The sequence below is a fragment of the Bufo gargarizans genome, chromosome 2 (assembly GCF_014858855.1).
Source record: "Bufo gargarizans isolate SCDJY-AF-19 chromosome 2, ASM1485885v1, whole genome shotgun sequence".
Taxonomy (NCBI): domain Eukaryota; kingdom Metazoa; phylum Chordata; class Amphibia; order Anura; family Bufonidae; genus Bufo; species Bufo gargarizans.
Genome location: NC_058081.1, coordinates 107406809 through 107433540, shown reverse-complemented (window position 1 = coordinate 107433540; position 26732 = coordinate 107406809). Strand labels below are relative to the sequence as shown.

The window sequence follows — 26732 nt, the reverse complement described above, 5'->3', positions numbered from 1 at the left end:
CTGGACAAGGACAGACTGGCAACTTAAAGTAACCCAGAAAAAAAGAAAAATAAGTTGCCCCATATTGTAGGTGGGGCCAACAAAAGTAGGCAGTGACAGCACAAGTAGGCGGTCTCAGCAATACTGTAGTGCAGCACAGAACCTAATACCACAGTGCAGTACCAAAATACCTCCTCAGTTGAACCAAATACCACAATGCAGCAGAAAATACTGCCACTCTCGCCACAGTATTCAAATGTATCGCCATCCTGAGGATGGCGATATTGTGGAATTCAGTAGGGCACCTGCAGCCGCCAGCCAGGTGCATAAGTACCTGATTCTCCTACCAGTAATTACTGCTGAGAGCATTAGGTCATTATGTACCACACTGGCAGCCGAGAGGTGGGATTGGGTGGCCCCTGGACATCGGCCCACTGAGAAATTTCCCTGTAAATTCTATGTCCAGTCCAACCATGCTCCTGGAGCATTTTGTCCATCTTTGCTTACACTAATTTACTAATTGTTTAATAGACAACTATCCTATAAACCAGCATTACTATCGTAGTGTAACCACAGTATGCTATGTGCGGATGGAAATATACAACATTTATGCTACTTTCACATCTGCATTTTTGCTGGATCCGCCATGGATCAGCAAAAATGGTTCTGTTAGGATAATACAACCTTCTGCATCCGTTATGAAAAGATCCGGTTGTATTATCGCTAAAATAGCCATGACCTGTCTCTAAAACCATTCTAAGTCAATGGGCGCCAGATCCGGCACCACTGACTTACATTGTGTTTCATGCCGGATCCGTCTTGCTCTGCATCCCAAAACGCTGCTTGCAGCACTTTAATAGAATGCATTCTGCTGCATTTGCATCCAGTACTGAGATCTTCTAGTGGATCTCGATACTGGAAAAGAAAACTGCACATGTGAAAGTAGCCTCTGACAGTTTAGACCTTTCCTGAAACTTCTGAAGGCATACACCCAAGGCCAAAGTCGTCCTCCTAAGCAGTGCCGCATCTCAGTGATATACAGTAAAACACAGAATATAATCCTAAATCGATCTTACAATCAAACATTTTAAATATTAAAATAAGGAATTTTACAACACAAATAAATCTAATGATGTGCAAAGTGGGCAGAGGGTTACGCTTGTAGGCCCTTAAATCCATATATCTTGCCACACATATTCAGGCCTGCAGCCAGAAACAGAGGACATCTTTCAAGGCAACATGATGACATTACATGGCCCAGAGAGCTGGATAGACTTTAATTCTTAAGATTTAGGTTTACTTCTCTCCTGGTATTTAAATGAGATGTAATTTTTTTTATTTCACAGCTTGCATTATTATTCGCAAGATAATACAACTTTATAATCTACCTTGAAAATTACATTGTAAATGAAGTCAGCATAATTGAAGTTTCTACGTATAAAAAGATATTTCAATAACACTATAAAAGTTGCATGCCTCTGTGCAACACAGGGTTCTTTCTGTGTGTAAGGACACTTTGGGGCACATTTATTAAAACCGGCGTTTTAAACACAGACATTTATAATATGGAACTTTGTATTAAAATCCTGTTTCCTTCCATCCAGACTGATCTTTTTCATACATCTATCTGTAGTATATTCATCATAATTAATTTGCTTTTTCAGCAACTCTCATGAGCAGCATGGTTGCTCAGTGGTTAGCACTGGTGCCTTAGATTCGAATCCGACCAAGAACAACATCTGCATGGAGTTTGTATGTTCTCCCCGTGTTTGGTTGGGTTTCCTCCGGGTTCTCTGGTTTCCGCCACACTCCAAAGACATACTGATAGGGACCTTAGATTGTGAGCTCCACTGGGGATAGAGTGATGCTAATGTCTGTAAAGCATTGTGGAATATAGTAGCGCTATATACGTGAGTATAATGAATAAATAATGTAATGCAGGTTTTATCTTGACTACAGATGTTTTATGGCAATACTTGTACTCTGGCTTTAGTAGAGGTGAGGTAGATCTGGATTCCTAGGAGTCAGCGATTTCTCTGAAAGCTAGATTTCTGCAGCTCAACTGAAGTTTACCTGCATGAGACACATCTAAATAAAAAATATTGTGGTCTGCTAGTCATAATGGGTGTCTAACTTAGGCTGGGGTCAGCTCTGACATGCTAACGATTGACATAAACTCTGTTCTGTGGTGCATGTAGACCCTTGACAAGTTGGTGGTCCTGCAACTGCCCAGTTTGGATCCAAGTCAACTCCAATGCCGAGAGGACCTTGATCACTGTTGGACCTCCTTTGGAGCTAACCACTTGCCAGTAGGCTCTGTACCTTTGTTTCAAAACCTATAAAACCTCATAGATGATTATAGGGGTTGTGCCTCAAGAAAAATTTCCTCTGGTGGACCTCAGGAAGCTCAGTCCGACACTGACCCCGAAATGGAATATTCTGGAGCATTAATGAAGAAACGCAACGGCAGAAGCAAAATTACTCTGTTTTGCAGAAAATTAGTGGCTTCTTTTAATACACTGACTCTAATAATTACATGACTTTGGAGTTACATAGACTCTTGCCAACATCAGCATCTAATTTAATAGACGCCTTAGGTTTTATGACATAGAAGGGCACGGTTTTATATATCATTTTCTTAACCATAGGTGATGTATTAATAAATGTATGTGCTGTAATTAGGCATTTATTCAGAACGTACTATTAATACCTCGCTGCTGAAGAACCTACATGAAGGTTAAACTTAGAAAGACCATATATTTCCTCCTCTCCAATGAGAACAGATGCATTAAACAGACGCTGAATAGTTAAAGTAACTGCAATGCTGAATAATCAGTACCATAAGTCTCTGCTGGCCCTCGGACCAGTGACCCGGCAGACTGTAGCACACTACTCTAATGAAGATATACACATACACATTTACAGAGCTGGCTGCTGTATGACTGATCAGGCACGATGAAATGGAAGAGTGACCACGGTATATTCAACTCTGCACCCTTCTCCACTGGGGCCAAACCTGGAGTAAATGGGTCATACACATGACAGGAGCCATTTATCACACAAAATACTGCCCAATACTATTCCACCCACTACAAAGATGTAGGATGGCAGTGTCTTATAATTTATAAGGCTACCAGACGTCCACTAATAGTAGCTATTTGTGAGAAGTTCAGTCATTCAGTGGATCTACCATTTCTTTCACATGGTTATTTCTAACTTAATGGATATTGTCGAATAACTGAACATTTATAATAGTGTTGTTGTTAGGGTATGGCCACACAGTGGATTTTGCCATGTATCCGCAATGAAAATTTGCTTTGGTTTTGTCTTGGTTTTTGCTGTAGATTTCACATTTTGGTTTTTAAACTCTTTTAATACTTTATTCCTGTGCCAACTTAAGTGTCAGACATAACAGGCTGTAAAGGAGTTTTCCCACAACCCCCCTGCCAAAAAATTAATAAAAATAAAATAAAATATACATATTCTACAACCTGCATCTGGATCTGACTACATTTATAATTGCATGCAATTAAAAACGTAATATAGCCATTGAACTATTCAATAAAATGTATCTGTATAGTGCATCCTGCTGTTTGTTATTTCTAGTTATCTGTCCTCCTCACTGAGGATCCATCCTTCTACTTCCACCATTTGTACCTACTGTTAGAAGCTGTGACCGTTACAGGGAGAGCAGGGCAGGATTTACAACATGGCAAAGTGATAAGGAGACATCAGAGCAGTCAGATGAGGAGAAAGATGAATCCATATGTACATTGCCAACTTATAGAGACTATTCCACATTCCACACACCGACACTAAAGCAGTATAGCTCCTCAGTATAATTACAAAAAAAAACAAAAAAACAGCAGCCACAGAGTAAAGGTGGCCATATACATAGCAAGATAAGCGATTTTAAATTTGTTTGTGCTCTGGTCTTTTAACATGGATGCATTTTTGTACAGGCCACTCACAGATGATGTCCTCGTCCTGTTTCTCTTACAGACCCACTCGCGTGAACAAATCTTGAGGGAAAATCAGAGCTGGATAGAGCATGCTATGATTTTTACATTCATAGCATGCACCATCCATGGATAGAGATACATTCGAACATTTGCATTAGGTTTATATTGTACTGGCAGCTGTGTAAGGATAGATACATTTTATTTTTTAACCAAACATCCAAAATTGCATAAAAAAGGAATTTAAAACAACACTCTGTTTCACTGGGTTTTCTGCCATTTGGTGATGTTGTGCCATGCATTTTATTTTTAGGTTACAAATCTAATATAAAATTATTTAATTTCAATAAACTGCATGGCCAATAACCACGTCACAAAACTACAGCAATCACAATAAAACCATTTGCATTTTAAGCACATGGTCAAATCATTTTAAAGGGGTTGTCCGGGTTCAGAGCTGAACCCGGACATACCCATAATTTCACCCAGGCAGCCCCCCTGATGTTAGCATCGGAGCAGTTCATGCTCTGATGCTCTCCTCTGCCCTGCGCTGGATCGCGCAGGGCAAGGGCTCTTTTATTTACAATAACACACTGCCAGGCGGAGGCTTCCGCCCAGCAGTGTGTTCGGTGACGTCACCGGCTCTGATGGACGGGCTTTAGTGCTGCCCTAGCCATTTTACAGGCTAGGGCAGTGCTAAAGCCCGCCCATCAGTGCTGGTGACATCACCGGGCTCACTGCTTAGCGGAAGCCTCCGTCTGGCAGCCCCATGGAGAGCCCGGTACGTCACCAGAACTCCAGAAAATGCATTTTCCCAGCGCAATTTAGCGCAGAGCAAAGGAGAGCATTGGAGCGTGAACTGCTCCGATGCTCAAGTCAGAGGGGGCTGCCATGGTGAAACCAGCTCTGAACCAGGAAAACCCCTTTAAAGAGGACCTTTCACTAGTTTACAAACTAAAAACTAATTATATCAGTGGGCAGAGCGGCGCCCAGGGGTCCCCCTGCACTTACTAGTATGTCTGGGCGCCGCTCCGTTCTCCCGGTATAGGCTCCGGTGTCTGCAGCTCCCTCTGTTGTACTGGGCGGAGTTTTTGTATTAGGCGTGTCCCTTGCTGCAGCGCTGGCCAATCGTAGCGCACAGCTCATAGCCTGACAATATATGGCTAAACCCTCACTGATATTAAAAATAAGACTTTCGCCAATATATTCTTATATCAAGAACATACCGAAGCCTGCACACCTCACCAAGGTCTCTCATAGTGGCACGGGACCTAATGTGGGTGCGCGGGCGCCGCTATGTTCTTGATATGAGAATATATTGGCGAAAGTCTCATTTTTAATATCAGAGTGATATCAATCACATCCGCACATTTGGCTATCCTGTGTAGGATGTTCTTGTGGTACATGTGGTCCGTTGCAGGCATCCTCCATTATATGCATTTTTGCTGGGGATTGCTGTTAGCAACGGATCACATGTACAGGATCTGCTCCCCCGGATAGAAATGCGCAACAGCATATGGGGTTCTGAGAATTTCTCTGCCTCTTAAGACCACTTTACTTCATTTTGATGGCTAATAGAAGCTAGTACAATATAAAGAAATCTGTGCTTTAACAGGAATCACAACATTTAACACAGCAACATAAAATTAATCATTTACAATAGTCGTCTAGGGCACTGTATACTCAACCCTTCTAGATAGGAGCTGCTAGGAAATGTGTGTCTGTCTGGTGTCTGAAAGGAGAAGCGACAGAAAGGGGAATTCCTGCCTCTGAGCCAAGAGCAAGCAGAAGGCTACTGTGGAAAGTGTCTACCTCTAAGGCCCCTTTCACACGGGCGAGTATTCCGCGCGGATGTGATGTGTGAGTTGAACGCATTGCACCCGCACTGAATCCTGACCTATTCATTTCTATGGGGCTGTTCACATGAGCGGTGATTTTCACGCATCACTTATGCGTTGCGTGAAAGTCGCAGCATGCTCTGTTTTGTGCATTTTTCACGTAACGCAGGCCCCATAGAAATGAATGGGGGTGTGTGAAAATCACAAGCATCCGCAAGCAAGTGCGGATGCGGTGCGATTTTCACGCACGGTTGCTAGGAGATGATCGGGATGGAGACCCGATCATTATTATTTTCCCTTATAACATGGTTATAAGGGAAAATAATAGCATTCTGAATACAGAATGCATAGTAAAATAGCGGTGGAGGGGTTAAAAAAAAAATAATAATAATTTAACTCACCTTAGTCCACTTGATCGCGCTGCCCGGCATCTCGTCTGTCTCCTTTGCTGAACAGGACCTGTGGTGACGTCACTCTGGTCATCACATGTTCCATCACATGATCTTTTACCATGGTGAGTTAAATTATTATTTATTTATTTTTAACCCCTCCAGCGCTTTTTCACTATGCATTCTGTATTCAGAATGCTATTATTTTCCCTTATAACCATACGATCTACAGAACACCGATCCCAGACCCGAAATTCTGTGAAGTTTGGGTACCAAACATGTGCGATTTTTCTCACGCGAGTGCAAAACGCATTACAATGTTTTGCACTTGCGCAGAAAAATCGCAGGTGTTCCCGCAACGCACTCGCACATTTTCCCGCAACACCCGTGTGAAAGAGGCCTGAGAGAAAAGCCCAACAGAAGGATTAGCGGCCATACAAGGGAGAATGCAGAGCACCTGTCAGAGAAGGTAACGTCTGTATTTTGTCTATAGACTTCCCTGTCATATTAAAGAGACAGACTGGCCATCTGCTGAAAGACTGCACCCTGCTGAAGGTAGAAGAGAGAAATTGCACCGCTTGGCAGAGTCGGGAAGATTGCACAAGTTATCTGTAAAAAGGGACTCAGAGGGGAACTTTATGCTGTTTGAACCCCCTATACACAGCCTAGGGAAACCTGCCTTACTCTCCCCGCAAGAACTGTGCCTACCTCTCCCAGCAAGAACTGTGCCTACCTCTCCCAGCAAAAACTGTGCCTACCTCTCCCCGCAAGAACTGTGCCTACCTCTCCCCGCAAGAACTGTGCCTACCTCTCCCCGCAAGAACTGTGCCTACCTCTCCCAGCAAGAACTGTGCCTGCCTCTACCCGCAAGAACTGTGCCTGCCTCTACCCGCAAGAACTGTGCCTGCCTCTCCCCGCAAGAACTGTGCCTACCTCTCCCAGCAAGAACTGTGCCTACCTCCCCCAGCAAGAACTGTGCCTACCTCTCCCAGCAAGAACTGTGCCTGCCTCTACCCGCAAGAACTGTGCCTGCCTCTCCCCGCAAGAACTGTGCCTACCTCTCCCAGCAAGAACTGTGCCTACCTCCCCCAGCAAGAACTGTGCCTACCTCTCCCAGCAAGAACTGTGCCTACCTCCCCCAGCAAGAACTGTGCCTATCTCTCCCAGCAAGAACTGTGCCTACCTCTCCCAGCAAGAACTGTGCCTACCTCTCCCAGCAAGAACTGTGCCTACCTCTCCCAGCAAGAACTGTGCCTACCTCTCCCAGCAAGAACTGTGCCTACCTCTCCCCGCAAGAACTGTGCCTACCGCTCCCAGCAAGAACTGTGCCTACCTCTCCCAGCAAGAACTGTGCCTACCTCTCCCAGCAAGAACTGTGCCTACCTCTCCCAGCAAGAACTGTGCCTACCTCTCCCAGCAAGAACTGTGCCTACCTCTCCCCGCAAGAACTGTGCCTACCGCTCCCAGCAAGAACTGTGCCTACCTCTCCCAGCAAGAACTGTGCCTACCGCTCCCAGCAAGAATTGTGCCTACCTCTCCCAGCAAGAACTGTGCCTACCTCTCCCCGCAAGAACTGTACCTACCTCTCCCAGCAAGTGCATTTGTGAACTGCTGAAGATTTCAGTAAAAAGGTTCATCCGTTACCCCTGAACTGGACTGATTATTGCAAGCACCAACATTGTCTGCTTCCATACGGGACCTCTGCTTTGCATCTGAAACCCGCATAGACCAAGGACATGGCAACTAACACCAGGCAGGAGCTCAAAGCCAGGGAGTGCCGCAAGGGGAAGAAAGCTTGCACCCCTCCCATCACTGCATGGCCCAGCGAGTGTGAGAGTGATGCCTGCCACCATGAGTACTACTACTCCTATCCTCGCCAACACCACCACTCTCATCTTCTTGCTCTCCCCTCTCCTGGTCTTTCTGTAAATGTACTTTATTACATAAGTTATCACAAATTTATGACACAACCTAGATCACTGCTATTAACTTTCACACTGGTGAAAATTGCAGCACTTTTTCAACTTCAGGAGCCATATGGAGTAGAGATACAACCTTTTTTCTCATTCTTATGTTAAGTCTGGATAAGCAATCTTGGCATTCCTGATGATATGCTACAATATCCATGGCATCATGAATGGCTATTGAGTCCTTAAGGTGCCTCCTGCATCAGCCACATCTGCCCCCTATTACTGTCAACAGGGGTGTAGCTATAGTGTGTACAGAGGTAGAAGTAGCTACTGCTACCATTTCCACAATGGCTTTTCACTTTGGATCCCGCAAACCCACTTGTGGTTTAGCCACATTAAATGAAGTCAGGTGCCACAGACAGTGCAGGGAAACTTTAGGGTAGGCCGTTGCCCAGGGGGCTGCCTAAGTCCTCCTAGCGGTCGGCCAGTGTCAATTTTTGGGAATGTATTTTGTGCTGCAGGGGCAGCATTTTGTGATGCATTGTGGTATTTGGCTCTGTTGGGGTGGTATAATGTGTCAGTTTGAACCCGACTACAAAATGGGGCCACTTTTAGTATATTTTTTAAGGACCGCTTTGAGTTCCCAGGCCGTCCCTGAATGGAGGTAAACCCCAAGTGAACACCTGCTGCGGCTTTATATGGTGTCTGCCTAGACACTGCGACAGGAGGGGACATGTCCCTTCTTGGTTCGGTCGCGGCTTTAAACTGCTGGCCATGCGGACAGCGCGTGGCCTTAGGCCTCTTTCACACGACCGTTTTTTTTTTCCGTTTTGCGGGCCGTTTTTTGCGGTCCGTATACGGTCCGTATACGGAACCATTCATTTCAATGGTTCCGCAAAAAAAACGGAATGTACTCCGTGTGCATTCCGTTTCCGTATTTCCGTTTTTCCGTTCCGTTTAAAGATAGAACATGTCCTATATTTGGCCGCAAATCACGTTCCGTGGCTCCATTAAAGTCTATGGGTCCGCAAAAAAACGGAATGCATACGGAAATGCATCCGTATGTCTTCCGTATCCGTTCCGTTTTTTGCGGAACCATCTATTGAAAATGTTATGCCCAGCCCAATTTTTAATATGAAATTACTGTATACTGTATTTGCCATACGGAAAAACGGAACGGAACAACGGAACGGAAACGGAAGCACAACGGAAACAAAAAACGGAACAACGGATCCGCGAAAAACGGACCGCAAAACACTGAAATGGACATACTGTCGTGTGAAAGAGGCCTTACACTGAAAACACTGGGAGGCGGACACCATGCTGCCGGAATGTGTGAATGAAGCATAAAGGGGTTGTCTAACCTCAATAATCAACTTTTAATAAGTTCCTTGTATTCCTTGGATCGTTTCTGCGATGTACACATAGTTCAGTTTTGCCTCTGTCACCATTTTTCCTCCTCAATCAGCCTTAAATTGCATTCTTGTTTCTAGGGGTTATGGCCACCACTGTAATGTTATCAGCAGTGGTCATAGAGGCGCATAGAAACCCTGCCAGCTGCTCTGGTGGTTGGATTTCATGGGCGTGAGAGCGCATATGTTCTTGCGCATGCGCAGTCACTCCCAGACCCAGCCACCTCGTCTGTGTTGTACTACAAGCTGCTAGGATTCCTGAGGCTGCTAATGATTCTATTGGCCTCGGGAGCGCGCTTGTAGAAGCAAAGGGCGGGGTTGCATCCTCCCTGCCCCGCAATCCATCTAATATTTTAGCTCCGCCGCCAGCAAGAAGGGAATCAAGGCCCTGAGAATAGCAAGGGAGCCAAGAACGAGTGAGGTGAGACAACCCCTTTAAGGCCTCTTTCACACTACAGTATGTTGAATTCAGTGTTTTGCGTTCCGTTTTTCACGGATCCGTTGTTCCGTTTTTTGCTTCCGTTGTGGTTCCGTTTCCGTTCCGTTGTTCCGTTCCGTTTTTCCGTATGGCATATACAGTATACAGTAATTACATAGAAAAAATTGGGCTGGGCATAACATTTTCAATTGATGGTTCCGCAAAAAACGGAACGGATACGGAAGACATACGGATGCATTTCCGTATGTGTTCCGTTTTTTTTGCGGACACATTGACTTGAATGGAGCCACGGACCGTGATTTGCGGCCAAATATAGGACATGTTCTATCTTTTCAACGGAACGGAAAAACGGAAATACGGAAACGGAATGCATACGGAAGACATTCCGTTTTTTTGCGGAACCATTGAAATGAATGGTTCCGTATACGGACCGTATACGGAACGCAAAAAACGGACCGCAAAACGGAAAAAAAAAAACGGTAGTGTGAAAGAGGCCTAAGACTGATGTTTCAATGTCCTTGTATGGTACAGTTCTGTCTGAGGGCTGGATTTCTTCAAGGATGGATTCTTATTTTGGGATCTTTTACTATAAGACACCTGTCCCCGTATCATCACAGGATTCTGGCTATAAGCATACCACAGTTATCATACCTGTCCCCCTTTTATATTGCACTTTTGGCCAGATTGAAATTGACATTTAACTTGGGGCTAGACCTACACACTATGACATTTCATCTTACAACTGGATTGCGTATATGTCATATGGGTAACATTTCAGGATTCCTCAATTTCCAAAAACTTCTGAACGTTTACAAGCCTGAGAAGCATGCTATCGAGCGCATAAATGAGAATCGGCCACACCGCTAGTGATTCTGTCACTGCACAAATGTGGATGCAGCGAGGGCACAGATTAGATCTCAAATGTCTCTGCCAGGAAAACCGAATGGCAAACAATCAGTCCATTCGAAATGAAAAGATTGACATCTGTCTGATCTGAGATCATTCCGAACAAAGTGTTTTGCGTATGCTCAACTTAGCAGGGCGTATGGAGGAAAGTCAATAGTCAGCACAGTATTGCTGGCCATGGTTCACGCTTAGAGCTGCCCCAAGCATGTAAGGATGGCCCGGGGCAAACAATGCATTTCAGCATTGATGATTCCGGGATGTCAAATATTGGATTTTCACAAGTGAACATTTTATCTGTAAAATGCTCATACACAGAATTCTGCTGTGTGTAATAGAGGATTCCAGAGAAGATTCCACCTCTTGTCACTATCCTGGTCCCTGACTATGTACATATGGCCTAATTATCACTGCCCATCACCCTGCCTATCTGACTTGTTACACACAGGTGTCTTCAGCGCTCAGTAGAACTGAAGACAGACTCTCCTTAGTAACGCTGTTACAGGTTCACTAGAACAACTCTTTACACCCGGTTTTCCCTAATAAAGTATAATATAAAAACGTATAACATCCCTGTACCTACACTGTATTATTAATAAACTGAAATGGCAGTAACACTTTAAGGGCTCATCATCATACTGTGTGTGTGAGGGCACTAAAGGGGGCATCATACTAGATGTGGGGCACTTAAGGGGGTGTCGTACTATGTTGGGGGGCACTTAAGGGAGAATCATGTGTGGTGTGCACTTAAAGGGGTATTCCAGTTGTAAGAAGTTATCCACGGGATAGGGGATTACTGTTAGATCACTAGGGCCCATATCCCCTGCAGCCCCCCTGAAATGAACGGAGCGGCCGGTTGCACATGCGCATTCATTTCTATGGGAATTCCGGAGATACCCAAGTACAGTGCTCCACTATCTCCAGAATTCCCACAGAAATGAATGGAGAGGCCGCACGCATGCCCGCCTTGTTCATTTCAGGGGGGCTGAAAGGGGTACAGGGCCCCCATTCTCATGATCGGTGTGGGTCATATCTTATAGTTATCCCCTGTCCTGTGTGTGTAGGGGATAACTTCTAACAACCAGAATACCCCATTTAAGGGGATATCATATGCACTTAAGAGAGAAACACATTGTGTGTGTAGGCACTAAGGGGGCTTCTTTAGGGACACTATGGCACTAAGGGGGCATTGTTACTATGTGGGGGGGACTAGCTGGGATTGGGTGTGTATGGACAGGGATTGGGCAGGGTCAAGGGCATGGTTTAACCGTGAAAGAATTGCCACGGAGTACTACGTGCGTAGTTGTCCCTCTTTACTGTCTTGGAGGTACTGGGACTTGAGAGGTACTGTATGGTTAAAGTCATTATGGGGGAGGGGTGACAGAGTTTAGCCAACAATTAAGTAATGTGCGTGGCCACTTTTAGGGTGCAGATGGAGCAGGTTTCTCATTAGATGGAGCTGGCCATATACAGAACAGTTTTTATTACCTAGCTCCAGGGATGGCCAACCTGAGGCTCTCCAGCTGTTGCAAAACTACAACTCCCAGCATGCCCAGACTGTCTACAGCTTTCAGCCTACAGTTGGAGTTGTAGTTTTACAACAGCTGGAGAGCCGCAGGTTGGCCATGCCTTCTCTAAACTGATCTGGTGAACTGAAATACATCCAGTGTCCACCTTATGATCCCTGCAATATGATCTTGGATCTTGGTGAAGATTGTTCTGGATGTGCCCAGCTTGTTATATTGCAGTGTTTCCTATTCATTTCAGGTATTATATACTCCTGGTAAATACCGAAGAATATAAGATTATATGTGTCTCATCAACTGTAATGCTCATGTTTAATTCTAATGGTAACATAGTCTGGATTGATAGACTACGAGTATCACCACCTAGTGGTGATGTGCTGAACTGCAGCCTTTTTGTTCAGTTTGGCTTGTGGTTTTGGTGGTTTTCTACTGAAAAGATAAATTACAACCCATTACTTAAGGGGAAAAGATGAGGAAATAAAACAGCACAGACTTTCTAGATAATTTTATGTTTCCAATTGCTGGGTAACAACCCATATGGCTAAAATGGTTGTCACCTAGGTTTTTGGTAATAGATACACTTAAAGCAGTTGGCTCACTTCAGCAAGTGGCATTTATCATAAAGCCACTTACTAATGTATTGTGATTGTCCATATTGTTTCCTTTGTTGTCTGGATTCATTTTTCCATCACATTATACACTGCTTGTTTCCATGGTTAGAACCACCCCCCAATCCAGCAGCGGGGTCCGCGCTTGCAGACTATATGAAAAAGGGCGGTACATAGGCTGGTGCTTTCTTCTATAGTGTGCAAGCACGACCACCACTGATGGATTGCAGGATGGTCGTAACCATGGAAACAAGCAGTGTATAATGTGATGGAAAAATGAATTCAGCCAGTGAAGAAAGCAATATGGACAATCACAATACATTAGTAAGTGGCTTGTATTAACTTTCTCTACATAATATATGCTATTTGCTGAAGCTACATAACCCCTTTAAAAAAGATTAAAAACATTTTTACTACTTAACTATTTCACTTCCAGAGAAGGAATGAAAATGCAATCAGACAAATAACATAATGGGGGCTGAATTTCTAAGCCAATCGGACTTGAGACGGATTTGACTCAGATCCGACCATAATCCACATCCCATATATGTGAATGCAGAACTGGCACCCCTGTTCACATGCAACAGGAATTTTCCACACAAATTTTTGGGGCTCCCGAAGAAAAAAATAAAAATGTGCTGTGCAATAAAGTGCTAGCTATTGTATTTCCACTGATTTGTCACGGAAAGGCCATTGATTAGCCCCACTAAATGACAAATGGGGGGGCTAATTCTCGTGTGGATCCACCGCAATAAGCGTCAGAAATCAGAGTTTTTTCCAAGAAAATTTGGAATACCTTTCCTCTCTTTAGTACTGATTCCTGGCTTTCAATCAGAACACGTATCATTGTGCATAGACATACGCAGTTTGCGTGTTTCGGGATCACGGTTCCGAGTGTGAATGAGGCCTTTTAGACTTTCCCAGTGCTTCTAATTCACCTTGCGCCTTCATGATACCAGATGAGACAGCGCCATAAAAATCTAGATGCCACAAGGCGCGTAGACGAGCTGCTCACTGGGAGTGGCCGGACAGCTGGAACTGGGACATCTCATGGCATTTGCCCAATTCTAATTAGGAAGAGTTTCAGTTGCAATGAGGATGTGAAGTGGCTGCCAAGCTCCTGCTGGTCAGGGGGGGCAGTGAATGACAGGTCACTGGGATTAGCGGGCAGCCGTACACGCGACCTATTGGAAATAAATCAGGGAGATAAAAGCCTCATTAAGGAGGTGAAGGGACATTGATTAGGGCCAGGTAAAGGCCACAGACACACTGACGGGAATCAGATGAAGCAGTTCATTTAAAAGGAGGTAAAAGCAGTAAGCAGAGAGCATTAGAGATTGGCAGGGGGGAAAGAATAGGAGGCAAAAGGCACAGCACTGAGTATCTAGTCAGTGGTAGGTAGGAACATAGGAAGACTTCTACAGAGAGAAGAGAGGCGAGTGGATAGTACAAGGAACAGTCAAAGCCTGAGAACATGTCACAAAACAGGACCGATAGGAAGGAACGCGCAGTAGAAGTAATGCACAGGAGCCTAGGGGCTGAGGACGAGGTGGGTGCAGCAGCCACAGAGGACAGGAAGCAATAAAATACTCAACAGAGTTAGGAAAGTCATGCTGAAGAGATCCACAAATACTCTTTTAAGATATAATGGAATAATTGTCCATGCAAATAAATAAGGCTTCATGCATGCGATCATATGTGTTCTGCAGTTTGCAAACCTCTGATACCGGTCATGTGCATCCTGCAATGTCTGCGCACTCCGCTGTCAAAATGCCTATTTTTGTCCATTAAACGGGCAGGAATAGGACATGTTTTATTTTTTTGCTGAACAGACATGCAGACTTACGGATGCAGACAGCACACCGTGCACTGTCTGCATTTTTGAGACCCCAATGGTGTGGAAAACAAATAGGGTCGTGTGCATGACGCCTACCTAAGACTTCTCTTGTGCTTCCCCGGTCTTCTAAAACTAATTCCAGCTGCTTACTAGGCTAAGTGCATATCTGCATAGGACAGAATACTGGAAACGCTGGATCCGGAATACGCAGGACATTGACGGCGCCTGACGGATCCCATTAACAATTATAGGGTCCATCTGGTGTCCAGTGTGAATACCAGACAAAATTCTGCTGCATGCAGTATTTTTTCTGACAGCATCTGCAATGTAGGCTCCTGCTGGAACCTCCTTCGCAGATGTGAACCTAAACCTCTGACCTCATGTTCATTCCTCCTGTTCCTTATAGATTGTAAGCTCCTATGGGATGGGCTCTTACCTACTGAATCCTGTAGACATGGTTTTCATTCCTCTGTACCACTCACTGTATTTTTGTAACTTTATGATGTAAAGTGCTATACAAATTACTAGTAATAATAATATGGAAAGTTGTTCCATTTTTCCAAAAACGACATTATAGTATTCCACAGAGGAAGCCACAGAAGGCTATGGACAACTCTGGGCCAATTTTTATTTTTCATTTATTTTGCATTTTGCATTGCCTGTATTATGAGATAAAATACCCATTTCACATTTTTTTTTAATGTTGCTCTTTTGTAGCCAGCACATATTCAAATACTGAAGACAGCAAGCTGCAGAATGCTTCAGTATGTTAATCCATCACTGGAGCTCAGAGAGCTCTTAGGCTGAGTTCACATCAGCGTTCAGTCTTTCCGTTCTCATGCTTATAGGAGCAGGAGAACGGAAAGGACAGATTCGGCACATAATTGAGCCGAAAGGAACCTACGGAACCCATGGACTATAAGGTTTCCGCTCAGTGGAAGGTTTTTGAAGCAGAGACAAATGTTGTGCACACAGGACTTTTCTCTCCGTTTCAAAAATCTTCCTCTGAGCGGAAAACTAACGGACCCCATTATAGTTTATGGGGTCCGTAGGCTCCGTTCGGCTCAGTTATGTGTCAAATCTGACGCAGCAGGAGAACAGAAAGGCTGAATGCAGACGTGAACTAAGCCTTAGCTTTCAGTCCTTACTATGTTCTGAAAGATCTACTAAACTAAATCTGATCAAATCAAAGTTGATCTATTTTGAATTGTTCAGAATTCAGCTTATATGAGTGCCGCTGAGGAGAAGATAGAAATGGATGAAGATTTAACAGTGGTTAAAGTTACAATGGTGACTATTCCTTACTAATTCTTCTGGATCTCTCTGCAGCATATGACACTGCAGACCACCACCTCGTCCTCACCATGCTCCAATCTTTTGGCCTTAAAGGGGTTGTCTCATTTTGGCATGTGGCATTTATCATGTAAAGAAAGATAATACAAGGCACTTACTAAAGTATTGTTATTGTCCATATTGCTTCCTTTGCTTGCTGGTTTCATTTTTCCATCACATTATACACTGCTCATATCCACGGTTATGACCACCCAGAATTCAATTTAAACTGCTCACTCTCACCCACAAAACTCTGCACAGTGCTGCACCCCCTATATCTCTCCTTCCTCATTTCTGTCTACCAATCCTACCCATGCTCTCAGTTTAGCCAGTGATTTACGACTGATATTTACAATAATCTGAACCTCTCACTTTAATCTCCAGGACTTCTCCTGGGCTGCACCAGTGCCCTGGAATGCCATACCCCAAGCAATTCACAACAACCACAATTTTAGGTGCTCCCTAAAAACACATCTTTTTAAGTTAGCCTATCACATCCCCTGATCTAACTATTCTCCATTTACCCCCCTCCCACTCAGTATCATTCTTCTGAACCTGATCCATCACCAAATATTCACACCCCATGCACTCAGTAGCACTACAGATCTCGGCTAGTCGCGGCTCATACAGCCTAAAATCTACTCCTCTATTCTATTAAGATGGCTGGACATTGTACAAAACAAGCACTTTTTACCTTTTATGTCGCCCCCCCTATCTCCTCATAGATTGTAAGCTCTTGTGAGCAGGGCACTCATTCCTCTTGTTTTAATTGTTGACTTGTTTGTTGCAATGTTATTTATGACTCTGTTTGCACTTGAACCCTCTGATTTTAACCCCTTCCCCACCAACGCAGTAATAGTACGGCGCCGCAGGAAGTGACTTGCCACCCAGCCCCATACTATTACAGCCTGCTGATCGGCTGTTCCCGTTAGTTGGACCCCTGCTGTATGTGCCGGCGCATTAACCCCTTCTATGCAGCGGTCAGCGCTGACCGCGACATAGAAGGGGTTTGCTGTGAGTGAAGGAGCCCATCGGGTCCCAGCACTGCTTTGGCAGGGACCCGATGGGTGTACAGAGGCTGCACAATGGCTGGCACGGCATCAGGACCTGCCTTCTACGGGTGCCGAGGAGATCCAGCCTCAGGCTGGGTCTCCTAGGCAACCTGTATGTGTATTACTCTGTGTAATACACTAATAGGAAAATGCATTACAATACAGTAAAAAAAAAAAAAATGTAAAAAACGTTTTTAATAAAAAAATTAGTTTCAAGTAAAAAAAGAAAAAATTGCCACTTTTTCCCTGATTTTAAAAGAAAAAATTGAAAAAAGAAAAAACACACATTTTAGATATCGCCCAGTATGTAACGACCGGCCCTATAAACATATCACATGATCCTCCCCGTCCGATAAACACCATAAAAAAATAAAAATAAAAACTTACATCACAAAAAGTGCAACACCAAGCGATCAAAAAGGTGTATGTCCCACAAAATGATACTAATAAAACCGTCACCTCATCCCGCAAAAATGAGCCCCAACATAAGAAAATCGCTCCAAAAATAAAAAACTATAGCTCTCAGAACATGAGACACTAAAACATCATTTTTTTTGTTTCAAATTATTGTGTTAAAGTGAAATAAATAAAAGAAGTATACAGATATGGTATCGCCGTATCCGTAACAACCAGCTCTATAAAAATATCACATGACCTAACCCCTCAGGTGAACACCGTAAAAAATTAAAACTGTATAAAAAAAAGCCATTTTTGTCACCTTACATCACAAAAATTGGAACCCCAAGAGATCAAAAAGGCGTATTTCCCCCAAAATAGTACCAATCAAACCGTCACTTCATCCCGGAAAAAATTAGATCCTACCTAAGACAATTGGTCAAAAAAAAAAATAAAAAAAAAAGCTATCACTCAGACAATGGAGACACTAAAATAATTGACATATTAGGTATTGATGCATCCGTAACAACCTGCTCTATAAAAATACCACATGACCTAACCCCTCAGGTGAACACCGTAAAAAAATAAAATAAAATAATTGTTACAAAAAATTTAAAAATTTTCACCTTACATCACAAAAATTGCAACACCAAGAGATCAAAAAGGTGTAAGACCCCCAAAATAGTACCAATCAAACTGTAACATCATCGAGACCCTACCTAAGAAAATCGGTCAAAAAATAAAAAAGCTATAGCTCTCAGACTATGGAGACACTAAAACATAATTTTTTTGTTTCAAAAATTCAATTTTTGTGTAAAACTTAAATAAATAAGAAAAAGTATACATATTAGGTATTGCCACATCCATAACCATCTGCTCTATAAAAAATAACAAGGCCCTGCACAAGACGATCGGCAGAAAAGTAAAAAAAATAAGGTGTTTAGAAAATGGAGACACAAAAACATAATAAAGCATTTTTGAAAAAAAAATTAGGTAAAACTGAAACAAACAAACAAAGTAGACATATTGGATATCATTGCGTCCGTAACAACCTGTATTATAAAAATAGCACACGATCTACCCTATCAGATGAATGTTGTAAAAAATAAAAACGTGCCTCACCGAAAATGTAATATAGAGCAATTAAAAATCATATGTACCCCAAAATAGTACCAATAAAACTGGATCTATCCCCTAGTTTCCAAAATGGGGTCACTTTTTGGGAGTTTCTACTGTAAGGGTGCATCAGGGGGGCTTAAAATGGGACATGGCATCTAAAAACCAGTCCAGCAAAATCTGCCTTCTAAAAACCATATGGTGTTCCTTTCCTTCTGCAGTGTGCCCTTACATCAGTTTACGACCACATGTGGGGTGTTTCTGTAAACCACAGAATCAGGGTAATAAATATTGAGTTTTGTTTGGCTGTTAACCCTCAATGTGTTAAAGAAAAAAAATCTGCCAATAAAGTGAAATTTTGAAATTTCCTCTAATTCTTGTGGAACACCTAAAGGGTTAACAAAGTTTGTAAAATCAGTTTTGAGTAGCTTGAGGGGTGTACTTTCTACAATGGGGTCATTTATGGGGGAGGGGGGTTTCCACTATGTAAGCCCCACAAAGTGACTTCAGACCTGAAATGGTCCGTAACACAAAGTAGACATATAGGGAATGTTAAGTAATAAATATTTCATGACGTTTCACTTTATGTTTTAAAAGCAGAGAAATCGAAATTTTTAAAATTGCAAATTTTTCAAAATTTTGGGTAAATTGGGGATTTTTTCTTAAATAAGGGTGAAATATATTGACTCAAATCTATAACTATCATGAAGTACAATGTGTCACGAGAAAACAATCTCAGAATGGCGTGGATGAATAAAAGCGTTCTAAAGTTATTACCACATAAAGTGACTCATGTCGGATTTGCAAAAAATGGCCTGGGCAGGAAGGTGAAAACTGGCCCGGGGTAGAAAGAGTTAAAACGCTGTTGAGTATGCAGGCGCTATATAAATAAAGATTATTATTATTATAATCAGCTAGCCTGATCAAATTAGGCTACTTTCACACTGGCGTTTCTGGGTCCGCCTGTGAGATCCGTATCAAGGCTCTCAACAAGTGGCCCAAAACGGATCAGTTCAGCCCCAATGCATTCTGAATGGATAAGGATCCGCTCAGAATGCATCAGTTTGGCTCCGTTCAGCCTCCATTCCGCTCTGGAGGCGGACACCAAAACACTGCTTGCAGCGTTTTAATGTCCGTCTGACGATGCGGAGCCAAACAGATCCGTCCTGACTTACAATGTAAGTCAATGGGGACGGATGCGTTTTTACTGACACAATATGGTGCAATTAAAAACTTATATATATATTTTTTTGTTCATAGTAATGCAAACGGATCCGTTCTGACGGATACAAGCGCTTGCATTATAGGTGGGATCCGTCTGTGCAGATACCAGACGGATCCGCACCTAAACGCAGGTGTGAAAGCAGCCTTAACCAGATTTGGTCAGCTCTCTGCTTTGAAAGTAGCAGTGCATGTGGAGGAGAATATATATATTTGTGTGTGTGTTGCAGATGATAAAGGCTTGGAACAGACTGAAACACGTCCCCTGTAACCTGCTTAATTCACCCTGGAGAACTCACTTGCTAGTGGCGACCGGTACAACGTTCCAGAATACAGGCAAATGGTGCAAATGCAGTCACTGCAATAAAAAATGCCACAAAAGGTGTCCATAGCCTTTTACAACTCCCAGATATAAAATACATTTCTTGAAATATCTATGGTTAGTGATGAATGGATTCTAGTATCCTACCTCTAAGACAAAGTCATATTCTATGGATAACTTAACTAAATATCACTAAATGGCCCCCACCATGGCCACAATGTCCTGTTCTAAAGGGGTTTTCCAGGCTCCTGATATTGGTGACCTATCCTCAGGATAGGTCCTATATATCTGATGGGTGGGGGTTTAACACCCTGCGCCCCCACCAATCAGCTGCGGTGCTGGAACTAGCACTATGAATGGAGTAGGAAGCACAGCTCCGCTCACAGTGTAGTGGCCGTGCCGGGTACTGCAGCTCAGCTCCCATTGAAATGAATGTAACCCAGCAAGGCCACTACACTGTGAACAGAGCTGTGCTTCCTGCTCCATTCACAGCGCTAGTTCCGGCATCGGATGCCGCAGGGGTCAGCTGATGGGTGGGGGTGCAGGGAGTTGGACCCCCCTCTGATCAGATATATATGACCTGTCTTGAGGATCTGTCATCAATACCAGGAGCCTGGAAAACCCCTTTAACGTTAGACAGACATCGGCGTCAATAATGAAGCAGAAATTCATTATATTACATTTAGGCGCTGCCAAAAACTGCAGTCACCAGACTGTCTTGCGGAGGCACCGTCTGCTGACCACATGGATGGCTCTGCTTAGACAACAAATGATTCAGTCACCCCTTAGGCCAAATCAATCTGTGTGTGACCGGGCCTTAGCAAATTGAAAGCCCCTATTTGTGATCCGCTAGCTGTTAGGATACATCAGGCAAATTGATTGGATGCGTTAGTGATTTCCTTTCAAGGAATCTAAACAAATCATCTGCAAATCGATTGCCCTGTTGTATTCTATAGGCTAGCAAACTGGCGTATCTGGCAGGTTGATTGGCTCATCCCTGCTAATGACATGATCTTTAGTGTACTGATCTAGCCATAGAGAAAATCCAATGGCATCATTCTCATCATGGCAAATTATCCCCCGTATCACAGGGGGTTGAACCATTCCAACAGTAATTGCGGCATTCGTTCCTGCAGGACACCTGGAGATCAGATCTGCCTCTCAAAAGCCTGAAAATTGACAATAAGAGTTTTACAATAGACGTGAATCACCCTCTAAATAGAGATGGATCTTCTCTGACAAAGTGATTGCATGTTACAATGAAAGTATCTTACTGCTATGCTACAGTGGCACAACAGAGAATGACAATTAAGTAACATAGCTGGTGGAGCAGCACCCCAGTGACTACAGCGGCATCGCGCAGATGTGCAGGAATCAGATCAGGCTGACAATGATATCTCGCAAATAATAACAAGGGGAGGCAGCAGATTAGCCCATTGCAGCGATATATTTGTGCACAGCAGATGGTACTGCCAGTGAATGTTTGTGAAGACTCAGGCCAGTACAGCCAGTCCCTGCTCCTGAGACTCTCGCAGCACGGTGGCATTTGAACTCCGTGGGCCGATGTGGATATTTTTCTGCCGTTGCAGCATTTTCTGAGCCAGCAGCTGAGCTTAGCAAATAAACATGAGTGTCCTGCACTTCGGACTTGTTAAGGGAAGGGGGGGCAGGCTCTTTACAAGAACTAATGAGGCTGCGGTCATGGGGGGGGACATGGACTCTGAAGGCTCATTTATTTTTTAAAAGTGAGAGACAAAAACAAATACCAGAGCTTGCAATCTAAAATTCAATTAACCGGTGCCAGACACGAGATGGCAACCGAAGCCAGGAGGTATGCTTGTATCCTCCTTGGTTCAGCTATCATGCGCTCAGTGCATTATTTGTCTTAATCCAAGACATTTTGGATTTACGCAATCTGCTACAACATCGCCGCATAGTCTGCTATGTCCTATATTGCAGTAGCTGAGGTTCCTGAATAGGACCCTGCTGGGGGTAAATTTGTCAAAGTTTAACATCAGGGGTTGTTTAATTAGAGATTTCAAACCCCAATCTCACCAATTTAAACCCTCCCCAGGAGACCAATGGATTACAAAGTTACAAAGCCTGCATAGGTTAATTATCAAGCCTCTTATCTCCCCGAAGGCAACCTGCAGGAAAAAGATGTAAGAAAATAAGCTGTCGCCATATAAATAGGGAAAATTAGCTCAAAGCCAAATAAATCCTTATGATATTGTCTCTCCTGTACTAAATAATATACAAGGCAAAAAAGTACTAAAGGCATAAACAATAGAAAAAAGGGAGCATGACAGAAATGTGTAGTAATTGGAAAATGCCAGATAAAATCTTATGAAGAAAGTTATTGTCCGAGCAGTTTAGAGAACGCCGCTTCTAAGCCGCAATCTATAGAATACAATGAAAACACAATGTACAATGCTGAAGGAAAGCTGTCATTATACCTAAATGCTATGTTATATGTGGTAACTAGACAATGACGTAAAAAGGCAGAAATCTGCGGTCTCAGATGTACAGGTGCTAAAATTATCCGGTTTATTACCCAAGGAGTACAGAAGAAACAAACAACTTTAAAGTGACCCTTGGATCTGCCTTACTGTGTATCCCGGAGCACAAAGGCATCTCCCTGTCATCCCATCACAGTCAGCTCCATTGTAACAGGCACACAGCTGTTGGCAGCCTTCCCCGTAGAAGCCAGGCCGGCAGGGTTCTTCACAGTACAGGCCACTCCAACCTGCCCTGCAGGTGCACTCCCCAGACAGTGGGTGGCATCTGAGAGAGAAGAGAGAGAGACGTGTCAGCATGGAGCTGTGCGGCGTGCGGGAGAACTAATTAAAACCATACATCGTGGTGTCAGCGGCCGGTGAGGCTGGACCCTACTCCCTGCAATTCATTCATCTGTTGTGTAACCCAGCTCCTTGGGGGGAAAAATCTATTATTTAAATGTACCGTATAGAGAAAGTGAGGGATTATTTTGCAAAGAGGAGCTGAGCCACATAATGCAAGCACTAAGAAAAAGGAAGAACATCTGGAGGATCCTTGTCCTGCTCAGAGGAAAGACACAAATTCAACTGAACGACAAAAAAAAGAAATAAAAAACACACACCACACAAATCTGATAATAAATGCAATCTTTAACCAGTGGATTCAATTTACCAATCCAGCGTCTGTCATTCCAATGACTCATTATAGAGTCTTTAAGAGTTTTTAATGAATCATTTCTTAGCCGCACGGTTTGCAGTGGATGGAAGAGGTTTGACAGTTTACATTTCCGGATCTGGAGGAGACTAGTTTATTCACAGTGGGAATAGCCTGTGGTCTCAGAAGAAAATATCACTGAAACTGGCAAAAGCAGTTAAAGGGGTTGTCCAGGATTAGAAAAATATGGCTGCTTTATTCTAAAAAGAGCATCATCTCTGTTAGGGATCTTTCACACGAGCGGATCCCGTGCGTGGAATCCGCTGCGTGAAAGATAGCCAAGCCCCGTCCCGGACAGCAGAGACACGGAGCATTAACATGATTGATAATGCTCCATGCCCCTCTGTGACCTTTTTACTACAAAATCACAGTGAGATAAAGTTGTCACTGTGATTTTGTAGTAAAAAGGTCACAGAGGGGCACGGAGCATTATCAGTCATGTTACTGCTCCGTGTCTCTGCTGTCCGGGACGGGGCTTGGCTGTCTTTCACGCACGGGATCCGCTCGTGTGAAAGAGCCCTTATGTCTCCATTGAAGTGAAAGGGGCTGACCATCAACAATCTCATGTGTATGGGGAGCTCCTCACTTTCCCCCAACAGATGACGACGGGACAGAGGATTGGAGAAACTAGATTTTTTCACTGGATCCCTTTGTTCTCCCAGGAGATAAGCCATTAGAGGTGTCTGGCAGCGGCTTGCCCCTCTCTTCCCACTGTAAGCACAGACACACTTGGCCAAACCAAGCTTATATGTATATAACTATAGGGGAGTCAGAAAGATAACTGTTGGTCGAACTAGCATTCAGCCGCAGCTATCTAAGGTTTAAAGGCTATGTACACCTTCGGGGGCCTTATTTTTTATTATTGCATTGTACTTATTTTGAGCCAAAAAAACATTTTTTCAATTGGTCTTTATTAACAATATGAAATCCTTTTTTCCTTTTCCGTCATCTGGGGAGCTGACGGGCTCCTTATCTCTGCTCTCTCACATTATAAACACTCATTATAGCTCAATCCTTATCTCACTGATAAGAATGTGGCTTAAATAAGTGTTTATGGCCTCTTAGTAGTTTAGAGATAGGGGTTATTAGATGACACAAAGTGAAAGTCACACAGTTAGAAAAACAGTTAACCCTTTCTAATGACCAATTGAAAATATGATTTTATTCATAAAAAGGTGTACATAGCCTTTAAGACCAGCTTTACTGGCTGAGGTCAAACATAGCAATATTTAGATAGGAGTCTCATCCTGTTTTTACATACTGACATAGTATCTGCCATTGGGGTAGGGTATTCCATAATGTGACTACTGTAACTGTAGAGAATCCTTTCCTGTACCGATGTCTAAATTGCCTTTCCTCCACACGTAATGAATGTCCCCTGATATTTTGTAAAGTCCTTAGAACAAATAATGTCCTTCATAATGGGCTCATGGATATACAGTTGAAAGAAATAGGAAGTGAAACTTTTGGAATCGCCTGGATTTCTGCATTGTGGTAATAATCTAACTAAACTTTTTAGTTAGTTAACTATGTTAGTTAAAAAAAGTTATTAACTATGCTGAGTGTTTACTCAAAATTTAGTTTTTTGTGTAATCTGTTTTGATATATTAATAAAGATAATAAAAAATTAAAAAAAATAATCTAACTAATAACGCACAGATAGTGGTGCCTTTCTTGTCTGTTGTTGAGCACATTGAGTAAACCTAGAACTGGGAGAAAAAGGAAGTAAGCCATTACATATTATACCCTGGAAAACCTCCTATAGCAGACATAGAAATATCCAGGATGGCAGTGTTCAACTGCATCCCACTGTCTACTGATTCAACCAGAACGTAGTGGAAATATTAAAAGTTAACTCTTATTTCATATCTCATAAAACAACTATAATATATTGTCTCACCGGCGATGTAGTCTGTGGGTGCCCTAACATAGTGGTAATGGGGTTACACAAGGCGAGGTGCAGTGGTGGGGCTTCTTGTTCAGTGGTGGGGAAGCGATGCATTTACACGCAGCAATCACCTCCACAGTAGGAGAACGAGTGATGGCTACTGCGATCCCTCGTCCTCATACAGCTGCACCGTTTCTGTGCAGCAGATCGTTGTGGACACAGCAAGATCTATTTCCCAAAAACGATAATTTACTTGTCTGGACGAACAACAGTTTTACCCATGAACGGGTGTTTCGCTGCACCTTTAGACGGACAGATTGTCGTTTGCAGGAACGTTCGTCCCTTATGATCTGCCCACTATTGAGATGTGTAAACCCACCATTAGTGTCCCACTGAGTGTGTATTCCTCAATAAAAGCCAAGAGGACTGTAACATACAATACTCCTTATCATAGTATGTGTTAAGATGGGCCCACTCATTTCATGATTCGTGTCCCATCCACCTAATCTTATCAACTGTTATCAGCTTGGAGTGGTCGGATGCTACTAGAGTGAATACCATGTAGACTGTTCTCTTTCATAATAGAACATTTGGAGGAAACCTGTTGGGACAGTATATCTGACTGTCCTTCTAAGGATGTTACTCAGTGTACACCGTAGGGCGTAATTATCGACAGCTGTTTGATAATCATTACTGAGTGGTGGTTATCTTCTAACCAGTGATTAAAATTGTTATCAGCATTATCTAAAAACCTGTTATCAGCAGTATCATTGGGGGTACAGTGGTGGTAGATAATCACCACTAAAGATGGTGATTGTCTATTTACCCCCAAAAGGAGTATCCTTCAATGCTTTACAATTGAACTGTACTGAGGAGGATTATGTGGATGGGACACTAATCAATGCATGGTGTGGTAATGTGAACAGTGCTGGAAGGCGTGTATGTCCCACTCAGGTACCTCAGGTGGGTGAGACAACTAAAATCCAGAGAGTGGCAGTGGTCTCAGTAAAACATAGGTTGCTTAGACAGTGTCGTTTATTAATTGTGGGCTGGATTTTAATTGGATTGGCGGTTAAGCTTGGCAGTGGGATCTGCCAATCCACACCCTTCCTGCACAGGTATTCCCTTCTACCTGAGGTGATCGTAGGTGAAGCCTGCTGTAATCAGGCCGGCATAAAGTGCCTCCCAGTATGTCATCTGGGGAGTGTTTTGTGAAGCAGAGTCCTGGTGAGGCTCTGTGTCAACAGTCTCAGCTGGGTTGGCTGAGGGACCACGAGGCTAGGCGATAGCCTGAAGTTTGGGGGACCCAGTGACGCTTGCTGGAGCGGCGGTCGCACGGCCAGAGTCGGGAGGACTACTGGGCCACACTACCCCATAAAGGTATTAGACTTGAGA

At 43.4% G+C, this 26732-nt stretch overlaps 1 protein-coding gene across 1 annotated transcript in view; it reads right to left on the bottom strand.

Moving 5' to 3' along the window:
• MEGF11 (multiple EGF like domains 11) overlaps positions 1-26732 on the bottom strand; it is a 344912-nt gene that overhangs the window by 107081 nt on the left and 211099 nt on the right. The window contains exon 7 of the mRNA XM_044283159.1: positions 22849-23023. Coding sequence (XP_044139094.1) covers positions 22849-23023 — 175 coding nt within the window. The remainder of the gene's footprint in view (positions 1-22848; positions 23024-26732) is intronic.